This window comes from Lactuca serriola, chromosome 6 (assembly GCF_051521515.1).
Source record: "Lactuca serriola cultivar US96UC23 chromosome 6, Lser_US96UC23_V15, whole genome shotgun sequence".
Taxonomy (NCBI): domain Eukaryota; kingdom Viridiplantae; phylum Streptophyta; class Magnoliopsida; order Asterales; family Asteraceae; genus Lactuca; species Lactuca serriola.
The window spans coordinates 83,846,558-83,861,338 of record NC_136413.1 but is presented as its reverse complement, the minus strand read 5'-3'; the positions used below and the strand labels follow the sequence as shown (position 1 = coordinate 83,861,338).

The 14,781-nt window shown below is 36.7% G+C and overlaps 2 protein-coding genes across 2 annotated transcripts; both read right to left on the bottom strand.

Moving 5' to 3' along the window:
• Window positions 1–1,126: 1,126 nt before the first annotated feature.
• On the bottom strand, window positions 1,127–4,662 carry LOC145059965 (uncharacterized). The gene is made up of 3 exons (XM_079007718.1): window positions 4,641–4,662; window positions 4,347–4,408; window positions 1,127–2,914 (listed from the first exon to the last, which is right to left on the bottom strand). Exons 1-3 carry the CDS (start codon window positions 4,660–4,662, stop codon window positions 1,127–1,129), a joined length of 1,872 nt encoding a protein of 623 aa, XP_078863844.1.
• Window positions 4,663–8,843: 4,181 nt separating this feature from the next.
• Window positions 8,844–14,781, bottom strand: LOC145058169 (F-box protein CPR1-like). Its single transcript, XM_079006081.1, has 3 exons — window positions 14,391–14,781; window positions 9,554–10,635; window positions 8,844–9,051 (listed from the first exon to the last, which is right to left on the bottom strand). Exons 1-3 carry the CDS (start codon window positions 14,470–14,472, stop codon window positions 9,010–9,012), a joined length of 1,206 nt encoding a protein of 401 aa, XP_078862207.1. The 5' UTR covers window positions 14,473–14,781; the 3' UTR covers window positions 8,844–9,009.

The following is a 14,781-nucleotide window of genomic DNA, read 5'->3' as shown; positions in this document are numbered from 1 at the left end:
TATATTTAGTAACAGCAAAATTAGGCCCTTTGGCCAACCAACGAACATCATCACAAATATCTTCCCAGTTAGCCAAACGTTTTCCAACCTAATAGAAAAATATCTAATTAATGTAATTCAAAAAAATAATTAAAAATATTGTAATTCTAACAATCTTATTTTAAAAACAAACATCTTTCTTAAACCAACTAATAAATGTCCGACTATGTTGGCTCTGCAACCATGTACTCTTGCGAGCATGACGGGGGTTGAGATCCTTCAATTCCAACATATGTTGCCTAAAGTGTATTACAAGTTAGAAGAATGTTTTATATGACAGATAATGGTATAAGAGTATACAGTTTCATGTAATTCTTACTCTATATACGGCTCCACAACAGCAGTGTTTCGTAATACATAAAGATGAGCTTGATCAAGTAACTGAGCATCTACAACATCAATTGTAGCCTTTGATAAAGGCTTGCCACTGCGGATTCTTTCATCAACACGTTCATGAGGATTGCCAGTTGATTTCTTGTTTTTTAAGTAGTCTGAACAAAATTCTAAGGCCTCCTCTGCCACATAACACTCTGCAATGCAACCCTCAGGTCGATAATTTCTTACATACCCTTTAAGTGTTTTCATGAATCTCTCAAATGGATACATCCACCTAAAATGAACCGGGCCACACAACCTCACCTCTCTAACTAAATGCACCATCAAGTGAGTCATGACATCGAAAAATGGAGGAAAGTACTTCTCTAACAAACATAATGTTAATACGATGTCACTTTGCAACTTGCCTAGCTTACTAACATCAACAACTTTACTACACAACTCATTGAAAAAATGACACAGGCTTAGGATTGTTCTCCATACCTTCACATCTAACACCCCTTTGATTGCAAAAGGGAGAAGTTGTTGCATTAGTACATGGCAATCATTAGACTTCAAACCATTCATCTTTGAAACATCATCCGACACAAGATTCTTGAAATTAGAGCAATACCCATAAGGAACTTTTATGTTAGACAGGGTTTCATAAAATAGATGTTTCTCTGCGGAATTCAATGTGTACTTGGCAGGCGGAAGTCACTGTCGATCCCCTTTTGGTTCAGGTCGTAATTCAGTCTTGATGCCCAACGCTTCAAGATCTTGTCGTGCTTAATCCATCCTTCGTCTTGCGAGGCAAATTCAACATTGTCCCATAAACACTCTCGGTCACATTTTTTTCTATGTGCATGAGATCTAACTGATGGCGAACATGCAACTTCTTCCAATATTCAAGTTTAAAAAAAATCGACTTTTTATGCCAAAATTTAGATCTCTCGTCGATACTTTCTTTTTTCTTCTTTGTCTTTTCCTTCTTTGGCGTTTCCTTCTTTGACGCTCCCTTCCTTGACTTTATCTTCTTTAACTTTATCTTCTTTGATCCTACCTTCTTTGATACTACCTTCTTTAGCTTTATCTTCTTACCCCATGTAGTCTCAAATCCCGCCAGATAGTCATAAATATCTTCACCTGATGATGGTTGTGGCATAAAATCGTGCTCCTGTTGATTGTTGAAATGTTTTTTTCTTTTGCGAAAAGGATGTTCAAGTGGTAGGAATCTTCTATGCCCAAGGAAGCATACTTTTTTGGACTTTGGCAACCATTGTGAACAAGTATTCTTTGAACATATTGGACAAGCATAATAACCTTTGGTAACACACCCCAAAAGATTACCATATGCGGGAAAATCACTTATAGTCCAAAGTAATATTGCTCTTAAATTGAAGTATTCTTTCTTATGAGAATCAAAAGTCTCAACGCCAGTTTCCCACAAGAGCTTTAGATCTTCTATCAATGGTGCCAAGTAGACATCAATATTGTTACCAGGTTGGTTTGACCCGGATATCAACAGAGTCAACATCATGAATTTTCTTGACATACACAAATAAGGGGGTAGATTATATGTTATTAGGATAACCGGCCAACAACTATGCTTGGAACTTAATGACTTGTGTGGATTGATACCATCAGCAGACAAGGCTAATCTAAGATTTCGTTTTTCTTGTCCGAATTGTTTCCAAGTGTTATCAACAAGCTTCCAAGAAGGGGTATCGCGAGGATGAGTAAGCTTCCCATTATTGACCCGACCTTGTGCATGCCAAGTTAAGTCACGTGCAATTTGTGGTATTGAAAACATTCTTCTAAATCTAGGGATGATAGGAAAATACCACAAAACTTTTGAAGGTACGTTTTTGGAATTCTTCTTCCAACGAGAAGTGCCACAAGTTGGACATTGAGAAGCATCTTTATGTTCTTTCCAGAATAGAACACAATCATTTTCACATGCATGAATCTTCTCATATTGTAGACCTACTCCTTTTAGCAACTTCTTGGACTCATATATCGAGCTAGGGATGGTATTGTTTAATGGTAAGATATCTTTTAGGACAGACAACATAGCATCAAAACTAGCATCAGACCATCCAAATTGACCCTTCAAATGTTGGAATTTCAATAATCCACTAAGTGCATTATACTTTGACCCTACATAAAGTGGCTTATCACACTCTTCAAGAAGTGATTTCAACGAATCAGGTTCATCGTCTACATATTTGAAGGCATCATGTAGCATATCCTTTGTATAAATAGCATCAGGAGGAATGGAATTGTTAGGGCATCTAGAATCACTATTGGGTTGTTTTTCTCCATGGAAAGACCAAATCTTATAATTCTCATCGAAGCAGTGTGCAAACAAATGATAACGGACATTGTCAATTGAGTGGTGACACAAATTGATGCAATTTACACAAGGGCATGGAATAACATCTAACTTTGGATTATTAGTTTGTGCAAACTCTAGAAAAGCATTCACACCTTCATCATATGCATTTGATAATCTACTAGAGGAAATCCATGATTTATCCATTAAACATTTGTTGCCAACCTACATAATTATTTACCATTTAAAGCAATAATGATTACGCATGTTTAGGGACAAAAACTATGCAAAAACAAAACTGTACATGGGCCAAAACTATACAGGGACAAAAAAATTGTACAGGGGCCAAAACTATATAGTGACAAAACTGAATCAGGGACCAAAACTGTATAGGTTATCAATTACTTTGTCAGCATCCAGTTACTTTTTCAGCTTGTTTGAATATTTTTATGTGTTTGTTATAAAATTTTATGAACTTTTACAGAAATTTGAAAATTAGAAATACTTTTAAAATTTTGAATATGATCTTTTGCAGAAATTTGAAAGTTAGAAATGGGCTAAAAAGGTGTCCAACACAAAACCACCTGCAAACCTGTTACTTCATAATTTATGTGTGTGACCTTTTTACCCTTGGGTGGTCAATCTGTTTAAAATTAGCTTTATTTTTCAATATGTAATTATCTAACTGTAATATTTTCTTTAATAAATATAGATTGCTCCAAGCCCAATCTTACAAATATAAATACATGCATTTGATATTTGGTTTCACGTATTTCTAATAATGGGAATTAGTGAAAGTTGTGTTAGTTAGATAGAAAGTAACTGTCATAATTAGGTATTAATTGTCAGTTGACAGTTACATTCTAAAAATGTATAAATATTTATGTTTGATGTTAATTGTGATTAATACTGCATAAGAACTTCCTAAAGGTATGGCTGTTCTTTGTTCTTTTTTTCTTTCTTTCTTTCTCTTCTGTCTTTGTTGGTTAATGAGTTGATGTTTCTACTTGTTTCCATTCCTGATTTAATGTGGCAAATTGAGGTTAGTAAAATTTTCATCACACATCGATTAATTATCATTTTATTATTATATAAAGATGATTGAATTGATTTGTATGAATCCTGTGAAAGGGTGAGTACCTAAGATCTATAAAAGATCTGTTAGAAAAGAAGGAGCACAACTGCAACCAAATCAAGGTAACTCACAGTCACAGGTAAACTCTCTGTTTCTCAATGTTGTTTTTATTATCTATAATAACTTTAGTTATAGATTAATTATTGTTTTTGTTATAATATGATTGAATTGATTTGTATGAATCCTGTTAAAGGGTGAACATAATGGATCTGTTAGAAAAGAAGAGGTGCAACTGTTATATGTATTGCTTGTAGAGTAGCAAGAAGCTTTTTGGATGACATTATTTTTAATCTCATTCTGTTGAGCTATATGTTATATGTATTGCTTGTAGAGTATGTACAATATATGTTAGGCTTTTGATTATTTTTAATGTTAAGTTAAAAAGGCTTGGATATTTTAAACGAATATTCACAAAAATGAATTTTTAATCAAAATAATATAATAGAATCTATCTTAGAAAATGAAAAATAAAAAACTTATGTACCCTAAAAAATAGATAGATAGATAAATACATTTTCTTACCTGAGTATGTGGAATATCGGTGTAATTTATAGCAGAAACTGTTGCTTTATCACCCTTTGAGCCTGCAGCAAGTAACAAAAAAATTGTAACTCATTGTAACTATATGCATATTGCAATGCACAATTATGAAAAAAATTAACGAACATTAGCATTTAGCAAGTTATGTGTGAAGGAAGGTTCACATAATGCAAGCTTGGATATTATACTTTGAAGCATGCGTTTGTTGCTTCTGGCTCTAAGGATTTGAACATTGGTGGGACAAGAGACTGGCATGCATATATATTCAAGAGAAACAGCCAAATGGAATCGTATTCATTCTAATATAGGGGTAAAAATCATGGTACTGTGATAACTGATGCATACATTGATGTTACTGTAAAAAATAGCTTTTTGCTCTCAGCTGCTCTTTTTATATACGAGATAAAAAATTCACATTAAATCACTCATAAATCCAATTAAAAAGACTTTTTACTTGTTAAAATTGCCTAAGAGCTTTCTAAAACTCGAATGTTGTAAGTTTCTTGAAAAGACTTCATTAAAGTAACTAAAAATCACATTTTCATAAAGCAAGCAATGCTGTGAACTCAGAAATCATGCCCATTTATGCTTTAGTGTGACCATGAAACTAACCACAGTCAGATTATGTCAAAGCCTAGAAACATCTCATTCATCAATCCTATTATAAGTATACAAAATGCAAAGCTATAATAGTAATTTTTGCCATGTAAGCTAATTTTTTTGGCAGTGCCCATCATACCTACTTGCATGGGAAACCAGGGAGATCAACCTTCTAAATGACTAAAAGTAGCTTCTACTCCTAATTGCATTTGATTATAAGTGAAAATGTTTCTTGTAGGAATAAATTAATAAGTGGAGGAGATACTAACCGTATAAGATGCCCAGCACCAAGCCACATACAATAGTTGTAGTTACCACCCAGATCAATGCACTTTTAATCCTCTTGCCAATAGTCCTACGAGAAAAAATAGTTAGAAGCATAAATACATACACTTTCAATGTTTAATATGCTCTAACAAGTCTTTTGGTTCCAGAATAAGATGCTTTTTGACTAATTAAGTCAAACAACTTAGAACTTTTTTCTATGTATCCAATAATTCTTGAGAAGATCGAGTGTCCTTGCAGAATTTCTCAACAATTCAAAAATAAATCTTGACTCAGACATCTACATTTAGGGTTTAATGAATGCTTCACCCATGATTTCATAATCTCAATCCCTATTACAAATCGTCCATACATACCCCCAATCGAAATGAAAGATACCACACGATTTCATAATTTCATATGTACAATCAGAAAACAAACAAATTACGTTCTACCAGACCAGGGTTCGAAGAACCTGAAGAGAAACATCTCACAGGGGAGTTTGATAAAGAGAATTTTGAGGGATTTTTCGTCTCTTTTCTTAGGCCACTGACATTATACATACACGGTTAGCCAATCCTTTCTTCACCTTGAGGACAAGGTGAAAGTTTGGGATAAAAAGCAGAGAAAGTGTTCGCAAGATGAAAGAAGGGGATAAAAACATTACATATAACTTGAGAAGCTTGAGATTTTACCTTGTGTTCGACTTGAGAAGCTTCAGTAGGTGAGAAACCCTTGAATGTGTTCAACTTAGCATCAGATTCATGGCTACCAGGCGCTTCTTCCCCTTGTGTCGACTTTCTTCTGCTCTTTCTCTTCTGTTACAGGGTTCTCTGGCCAACCGGGAAGTTCACTTGGCCTAAATCGTTTCAACAGGAACACCTTAATCGGACCTAGGGCACGTAAATTTGAGCAGTCTCCAATGATGTCAGTTGAGCCCACGGTCGTCGGCGAGGCGAAATCAGCCAGAGGAGAAGTAACCTAACGATTGGAGGAGGAGACGTTGTCTGCAAGGGGAGGCGAGTCGAGGTCTCAGAGTCGATCGAATCGTAGAGAGTGAAGTGACTGATGAATAGTGAGTGTTAGATATTTTATTAGTAACCTCGATTATTGTGAAGAGACGCGCGCCTTTCACAAAAATTATAATGCGACATTCATTGAGACGGCGCACATTTTACATTAAATGCCCTCCGTGTTTTTAAGTTTTTTATGTTAGACACTAACTCTAAGGGCACTCAATAAAGCGCGACATATATACTTAAATTTTTTGAAGAGATGACACTTTTTTAATGTCACTCTCTCTTGCGTAACATAAATCAATGAGCATCATATTTTGCGCGTCGTAAAAGGGTCTTTTTCTTGTAGTGATGGTAGCTTTCCATAGCTCCTTGGGTTTGCATAGGCATCATATTGCTTCCAAAATCTATTGGTGTTGCTGATGATCGGAATAGCCCACGCCCCGATAGTTCCCTCTCTCATTGACACAGTTCTCATTACCGCCAATCCCATTGTGTGGGTCAAGCCCTAGGGTTGTATGACCCTCACCAACTATCTAGGTTCAGATTTTAGCTGCTTGATGGAAGTTCTTTCCCGAAATTTATAATATAATCCTATAATCCTGGAATGTCCCTCCTTTCTGAAACGATCAAGGAGACGCCGTGTCAGTCCTCTTCATATGGAAATATATCGAAACATTGACGTTTAGACAATAAAAAGACAAATTTCCCTATTAATTAATAACCCTGTTTCTGGTGACGCTTATAGACTTGTCCAAATTTGCAAGATGAATCAGATTAATGAAGCTAAGACTCGAAACGACGAACCAGACAGCCTCCTGATGAGTGATTATGACTCGGGTAATGAAATGGAAGATGTTAGAGTAAACATGACTATGGCATAAAATTCTGATCCAAATTCATACAATGAGGTTTTTAAAAGGAAGAATTGTAGAATTGTTGTGATGGATGCATGAGATCAAGTCGACTAAGAAGACCACTAACGGAGCTTAGGGTGGCTGCCAAAATGAGCTAAAACTACTGAATCCATAAGACCAAGCTGATGCATAAGGCCATGTTAGTTGCAAAAAAAAGAGACTCATAGAGGTATGGAGATGATTATTTACAAGTTTATGTACCTCATATGGAAACAGTAGGAACTAATATGGCATTGGATTCTCAAAAAAGGTGGAACATCTACCAGCTACAAGTCAAATCTCTGTTTCTAGATGGAAAGCTGAATGAAGATGTGTACCAAAGCAAACACAAGGGTTGGAAGTAAAGGCTTCAGAGACAAAAGTGTACAAAGAACATAAAGTTCTCTATCGGTTCAAACAAGCACACATGCATGGTTCGATCAACAGCCATTATACCAACAGGACTCAATGCTCAAACTCAAATTTTGAACATATATGAATGATATCGTAAGGTCGGGATGATGACTGTAAATACTAAAAGGGAAGAATATCCGTGATCCATCACATTCTCTAACAAAACTCGCCACTTCAAATTTAGCTATATATATAACTACATATTCCAGGTAAAGAGGGGTTTGATTATTATAATTTTTACAATGCAGTTCAAAGAACTTAAAATGCAATATAACCCAATCTGAAACATATATGGATTTACCTGAGTTATTGACGGATTTGCAGAGGTAGAATAAAACCAACCAAACTGGGATCACCCGTTGATGGAATGAAAGGGATGTTCAGACCACACAAACATACTGAGTGAGGGAACTCCTTTCATGTGGCAATGAATTCAGTAAACAAATAAGTGCCTCCAACTGCTCCCTAGGCGTTAATAACCATCTTTGAATCAGATAAGGATAGCTCAAACACCAATGGCGTCTTAGCTATGCTCACACATTAAACAGAGAAGAATAAAGTACAGCCGAATATGAAGAGACGATTAGGAAGAACTTTAGGCAGGATTACGAAGAAACACTAGGAATTTTATTATTAAAAAGGTATCATCTTATATAAAGCTATACACAGCTCAACAGTTGTAAGCTAGAGCTCAGTTAATGCGTATCCAAAGTACGCCGGTGCGGATTTTCATCAAACACTTGTACTGCAGTTCAATGGCACCCATAACTGATAGCTTAGAGCATCTGGAAGGACGTAACATCAAGCTTAGTTTGCGTAGCTTCTAATGATGAACGCCGGATTTCAACCATAAATAGGGTTTGAAATTACTCAGGAGTCGCACATAAACATCAACATCGCTGCCCAATACACGCGCATATCTATATATCTTCAAATTAAACTGTTGCAATACTACCCCTCCTTTTTCTAAATTTCTTCGTGACCCACATATTTTATTATTTTGTGTTGGATAAATTACATGAATGGTTCCTGTGGTTTTTGATAATCTACGGGCTTGGTCCCTAATGGTTTTTTTTAACTTGGTCCATCCCTATAATATGTTTTTATTGCGCGTTTGGCCCCTGATATACTTAAAAATACTATACTGCCCTTTGATGTGAATTAAAAGCATTTGATTTGGCATGTGGAATTAAATGAACACAAAGAACACTAGTTGAAATGAAATCGAGTATAAATTCTAAGTTCAGAGTAAAGTAAGAATATTACTAGAAAGTAAGAGTTCATCACACTTTAAAAACATCAAACATACGTTTCTGAAATCCATCAAACACAAGTTTTTGAAATCCATCAAACACAATTTATTAACATAAGATACTAAAAACTATCTGAAGTTATTTTTATGGCAGAGAGAACAAGCAATGCCATGTCATCCAAACTGCTTCAACAGCCTCAAACTTAGCCACTTACTCCTGGAAGCATAGGGTCTCGCTTAATCAACTGAGAAATCAAAAGGGGAAGTCAGTGAACAGTCAACATTATATATACCAGACTCAAAGAGTAAATAATAGTTGCAATTGAACTGCATTGCAAGAATAGAAATAAATGAAGGCGAAATGTATACTGGGTGAAGGTAATGAGTCTGTTACACTTCTTATTAAGCTTACGTTTCGTACTGTCAGTTGTGGCTTAAGTAGAGCAGTGAGGGCAATAAGGTCTTTTTAAGTGAATTCAGGAAGAGTTCCAAGCCTCTTGAATACTAGTAAACTTAAGTATGCTCCATGATCAAAACTTTAAACTATAGATAATGTCCATTTGCAGACCTCATATATTACAAAAGAAAATGAAAGCATCCCATGAGTAAACATGAAGATTGAGCTATGAGGCCAAGATCAACACAGTTTTTTAGGCATGTACAGGAATCATCATAAACATTAATAAGAATTCAGAATCCAGATATAACTCCACAGTTTGTAGTATATGATAAACAAAATGAACGCACCTTACAACTCTTCTTGCTATTACTCTCTTGTGTCTTTCTCTTTGGCCTCCCATTAACATAGGGAGATACAAGACTCTCCATATAGATAGGGGCACAAATATACTCCCTAGTCTTGTAGAACAGCATATCACGACACAAAGTTCTCTTGTTAGGAATGTAATGTTCCTGCTCTTTCAAGCATTGTAACGCTAAGTTCATATCACACTCCTTTTCAAACATTTCCCAAGACAGCTTTCCATTGTAGTTCTTCAGCATCCATAAGTTATCATTAAACCCATCACAAGGAGATATGCATAAACAATCTTCGATAATACCTAAATTCATATTTGGGCAGCTAGCAACACCAGATTCATATCGCTCATCATCAGGTTCAGAAATTTTGTTAAATCTTTCTTCAGATAGCTGAAACGAAGCAATGACTCTCTTCTTATTTGGAGATGAAGAATCTTTCATAATCCAATGAAGTGCCCCATTGCATAAGATACCAATCCTACTATGAAACGAATACTTTACATCTCCAATTAGTTTCCAAACATTTGATTTCAAACTTAACACTTGAAAACATGTCCAACCAACACGTTTACGGAACCCTAATACAACCTTGTAATCATCCGTAGATGAATCATAGCCAAAACCCCAACATAAATGCTTGGTATCAAGAATTTGAGGCTCTTGTAGTGTTTGAACCTCTCTAGTTGAGGGATTAGCTACTACAAGTTGAGAAGCAAAAGAAGAGATGCATACAAGTCCATTGGAAGAACCAAGAAGATGACAATCACGATCATCAAATAATCTGTCATCAACATCACAAACACGCGACCCGTTGCGATAAGAGACCCTTGACATAACAATCCTCCTATCTATATCATTGTTTTTGTAATCAATTTGGTAACTATAGTTCATATGGAATTTAATGAAACCAGAGTCAGAGATCAAATTTTCCCAAGACTTACATACACTTTTGCACCGGATTAGATCCCTCACATTCAATCTTTTCAGTATATTCGGAAGGACATCATCGTGAAGCTTTGCCATCGAAACCCTAGAGTCGGCAATCCGAAAGGAAAGAGAGGGGGGTGTACCTACACGATAGCGAGAAATTTAGTTCTATGGTGTATTTATTAGGGATTTTAGTTATCAACACTCATAAATGCAAAACATGATATGATGAAATTATTACCACGGTATTTTACCATTTAGAGAGATTCATTTACTGAGATGGCTTTTACAAACCGGCCATATATGATTAGTACTTCAATACCCATAAGATCACTAATGCCATCTAGATAATGATCTTTGATAATTGCTTTGCTATAACTACTAAAATCGGTGTTAATGACATACCCTCTTTCTTGAGTATTTCTCTTGTGCTTCCTTTAAAAAGTCCACTAACATGTATTTATCATGAGTTGGTAGAGGTTGTGGAACAGGGAGACAAATTATACCGCCATCATGAAGACGAAGGAGGAGAAAGTGAATGTTGGGATAACAATAGAACAAGTTAAGCACTTTAGACAAATGTCAAACAAACTTTAGTGATACTTGCAGAATAAAACTTCTGAAATTCAAAACTTAACACAATATTTATGAAACTTTCGAAAATTTAATGTGGTTCAGTTGAGATGACCTACGTCCACGGGCAAACAAGAGAAAGAAGATTTTATTAAACTTCCAAGAACAATTATAATCACACATAAATGTTACATCTCAGTTGAGCTTTCAAAAAAAAACTTTTTTGCTTACTAACTGCTCCAAAAGATCTGCACTCAACTTCACAATGATTGCTCTCTTGAAATTACTGTGTACACACACAATCACACAAGGAATAATGAATGAAGATATGAGCCTATTTATAGGCAAGCATGGAAAACCCTAATTTAGATGGGTCTGGATCATCCATAATTAGCTCATGAAGGGGATGCCCTAAGTTCCAATCAATCACGGAATGCATGTGGGAGCTTCTAGAACCTTCGACTTCATAAGCATCGTCCATGGAATGGCTAAAACTGAGACTTACGTTGGGCGTAACTCTCAGTACGCGCCGCGTAAGGGGTTGAGACCCCGATTGTGGTTCGCCGGCATACGCCCCGCCTACAGAGAAGGTACGCGCCGCGTATTGCCTCCTGTTGACTTTCGTTGACTTTTAGGGTTTTGATCGACCTTTGGACTTTTGGGTTAGAGAGGGGTAAAATGGTCTTTTACCCTTCTGTGGAAATCGTAGAGTGGATTTAATCTAGCCTTTGAGAGCTGTTATTTATTTGAGAGTATTGTTATGTGTTTAGGCGGGGGCTAGACCAGTGTGTTCGAGTGCGAAATTATCCGAGATACCGAGGTGAGTCTTCTCACTATACTGTACCTGGAAGGGTACCTATGTGTGACCGGAAGGTCTTGTATGCTTTGAGATGTATGTGCTATATGCTGTTATGTGATATGTATGTGTTATGTATGTTATGTATGATAAGGACCGGAAGGTCAGGAGGTTACGGGCCGGAAGGTCGATACGGGTAGGACCAGAAGGTCTACTGGGATTCGGGACGAAATTCCCCTGAGACACTTGGATCGGAAGATCCTACAGAGTTATGGCCTGGAAAGGCGTATGTGTTGTATGTGGTATTTTAGGGAACTCACTAAACATTTATGCTTACAGTGTTGTGTTATGTGTTTCAGGTACCAGTGAAGATCGCGGAAAGGCGTCGGCCTGATCAGTACACACATGAGGAGTTTTACATATTATGATCTTGGGATGTAATGTTATGGGTTGTTATGTGATACAATGACATTTTTATAACTATTATGAATGAAAGTGTGTTTTTAAAATGTGAAAAATTGTTTTGAAATTTACGTTGTTACAACACGGTTCCCGTTACCGCCAATCGCATTGTGCGGGTCAATCCCTAGAGTTGTATGACCCTCACCGAAGATCTGCGTTTCGATTTTAGCTTCTTGATGGAAGGTCCTTCCAATACCGGTTTCCAATGCCTCATATTGCTTCCACAACCCATCGGTGTTGTTGTTGATCGGAATGGCCCACCCCTATTGTGCCCCTCTTCCATCGATACAGTTCTCATTACCGCCAATCGCATTGTGTGGGTAAGTTTCTAGGGTTGTATGATCCTCACCAACGACTGAGTTGTTGTATGATTCTCAGAGTTCCGATTTTAGCTGTTTGATGGAAGTTCCTTCCAAGACCTATCCCGACAACCCCCGTAGTTAGACCCACCATTTTCCCAAAATTTCTAACATAATCGCGGGATGTCCCCTCCTTTCAGAGAGCTATGAATTGATCATATCGGCTACCCTCATACAATAGTTGGAATGATCAAGGATATGTCGTTTCAGTCCTCTTCATTATCAAAACGCTGACGTGTCCTCACTCCAACGATACCATCTCTGCTCCATCCATATATAAGGTTGCAACCTTGAGTTGTTCGACTTCGTCAATGCCTTGAATCTATTAAAAGAACGCTCAATGCGGTAGACTTACACACACATATTCTCCTTCAAAAAAGGACCTTTTTTGCTTTATGTACTCGAGCCCCTTCGAACCAACTTCTTCTTTCATCCTATTCCTATGCGATTCCCATTTTGCACATTCGCCTTCTTGCTTTTTCCCAACCCGATTCGTTCTAAGATAATGGAAATCCCATATCATTGTAGAGACGGTCTTTCATCGTGTGTCGCTCGCATTCTTCCTTGGTGGGCAAGTTACCCACCTCCGTGGTTAAGTGGTTGATGGCCCGGAGGAGTTATTCAATCTTCTAGTTGTGTTCTTTCTATTTTTCCTCGGCTTCACTTCTAAATTTGATGAACTCTACTTCCAAGTTGTCGATTTTCTTCTATCCCATGGTTCGCTTTCTTGGTGCTCTAATACCAGTTAAAACGAACCAGGTAGAATTACTATAATTCGAGAAATAAGAAGGTCTCTGGAAGTCTTAGACTCAAATGAAAATTCTCATTATTCACTAAAATAACACACGAACCTATAAATACCAATTTGCCAAGAAACCTAATCCAAATCTAACCCCTATTTAGACGATAAAAAGATAAATCTCCCTATTAATTAATTCACTTGTTTCAAGGATGCTTATAGACTTGTCCAAATTTGCAAGAAGTATCATGTTATTGAAGCTAATACTAGAAGCAACGAATCGGACAACCTCCTACATGGATGAGTGATTATGACTCAGGTAAGGAACCGGAAGATGTTTGAGAAAACATGATCGTGGCATAAAATTTTGATCCAAATTCATACAATGAAGTTGTTAAAATGAAGCATTTGAGAATTGCTGTGACAGATCAGATCAATCCCATTAAGAAGACCATTAATGTAGCTTAGTTGGGCTGCCAAAATGAGCTAAAACTAGTGAATCGATAAGACCAAGCTGAAGCATAAGGCCTTACTATTTGCAAAAAGAGACTCATAGAGGTATGGAGTTGATTATTTAGAAGTTTATGCACCTCGTGTGGAAACATTAGGAACTACTACGGGATTGGATTCTCAAAAAAGGTGGAATATCTACCAGCTAGAAGTCAAATCTCTGATTCTAGATGGAAATATGAATGAAGATGTGTACGTTGAGGCTTGAGCAACCACGAGGGTTTGAAGTAAATGCTTAAGAGAAGAAAGTGTACAAAGTACATAACGTACTCTATAGGTTTTCGGTCTATTTGGTCTCATATATAACTACATATACACCAGGTAAAGAGGGGATTGATTATTATAATTTTTACAGTGCACTTGAAAGAATTTAAAACGCAACATAATCCAATCCGAAACATAAATGGAAATACTTGAATTGGTGACAAATTTGCAGAGGCGGAATAAAACCTATCTAACCTGTATCACCCGTGGATGAATGAAGGGATGTTTGGATGTGCATACTCAGACCACATAAACATACTGAGGGAACTCCTGTCATATTGTAGTTAATTCAATAAATAAGCGCCTCCAATTGACCCTGGGCATTAATAATCATCTTTAAATCAGAGATGCATGGCTTAGAAATCAATGGCGTCAAGGTAACTTTGTGTATGCAAAGTAAGTGGGTGCGCATTTTCATCAAACACTTGTCCTGCAGTTCATTGGCATCCATAACATATATAACATCTGGATGAACATAACATCAAGGTAACTTGTGTAGTTTCTAATGCTGAACCTCGGATTTCGACCATAAATAGGGTTTGAAATTACTCACGAGTCGCACGTAAACATCAATATCGCTCCCCGA

What these genes read in the sequence shown, in the direction of transcription:
- LOC145059965 (XM_079007718.1), bottom strand. Translation starts at nt 4,662, where the DNA reads ATGAATACGATTCCATTTGGCT. An exon ending in GAATACGATTCCATTTGGCT is followed by an intron (nt 4,409 to 4,640) that starts GTTTCTCTTGAA and finishes TACTTGCTGCAG; the next exon opens with GCTCAAAGGGTGATAAAGCA. An exon ending in CCGATATTCCACATACTCAG is followed by an intron (nt 2,915 to 4,346) that starts GTAAGAAAATGT and finishes ATAATTATGTAG; the next exon opens with GTTGGCAACAAATGTTTAAT.
- LOC145058169 (XM_079006081.1), bottom strand. Translation starts at nt 14,472, where the DNA reads ATGACAGGAGTTCCCTCAGTATGTTTATGTGGTCTGAGTATGCACATC. An exon ending in TTCATCCACGGGTGATACAG is followed by an intron (nt 10,636 to 14,390) that starts GTTAGATAGGTT and finishes GCTATCGTGTAG; the next exon opens with GTACACCCCCCTCTCTTTCC. An exon ending in ATAGCAAGAAGAGTTGTAAG is followed by an intron (nt 9,052 to 9,553) that starts GTGCGTTCATTT and finishes TTGATTTCTCAG; the next exon opens with TTGATTAAGCGAGACCCTAT.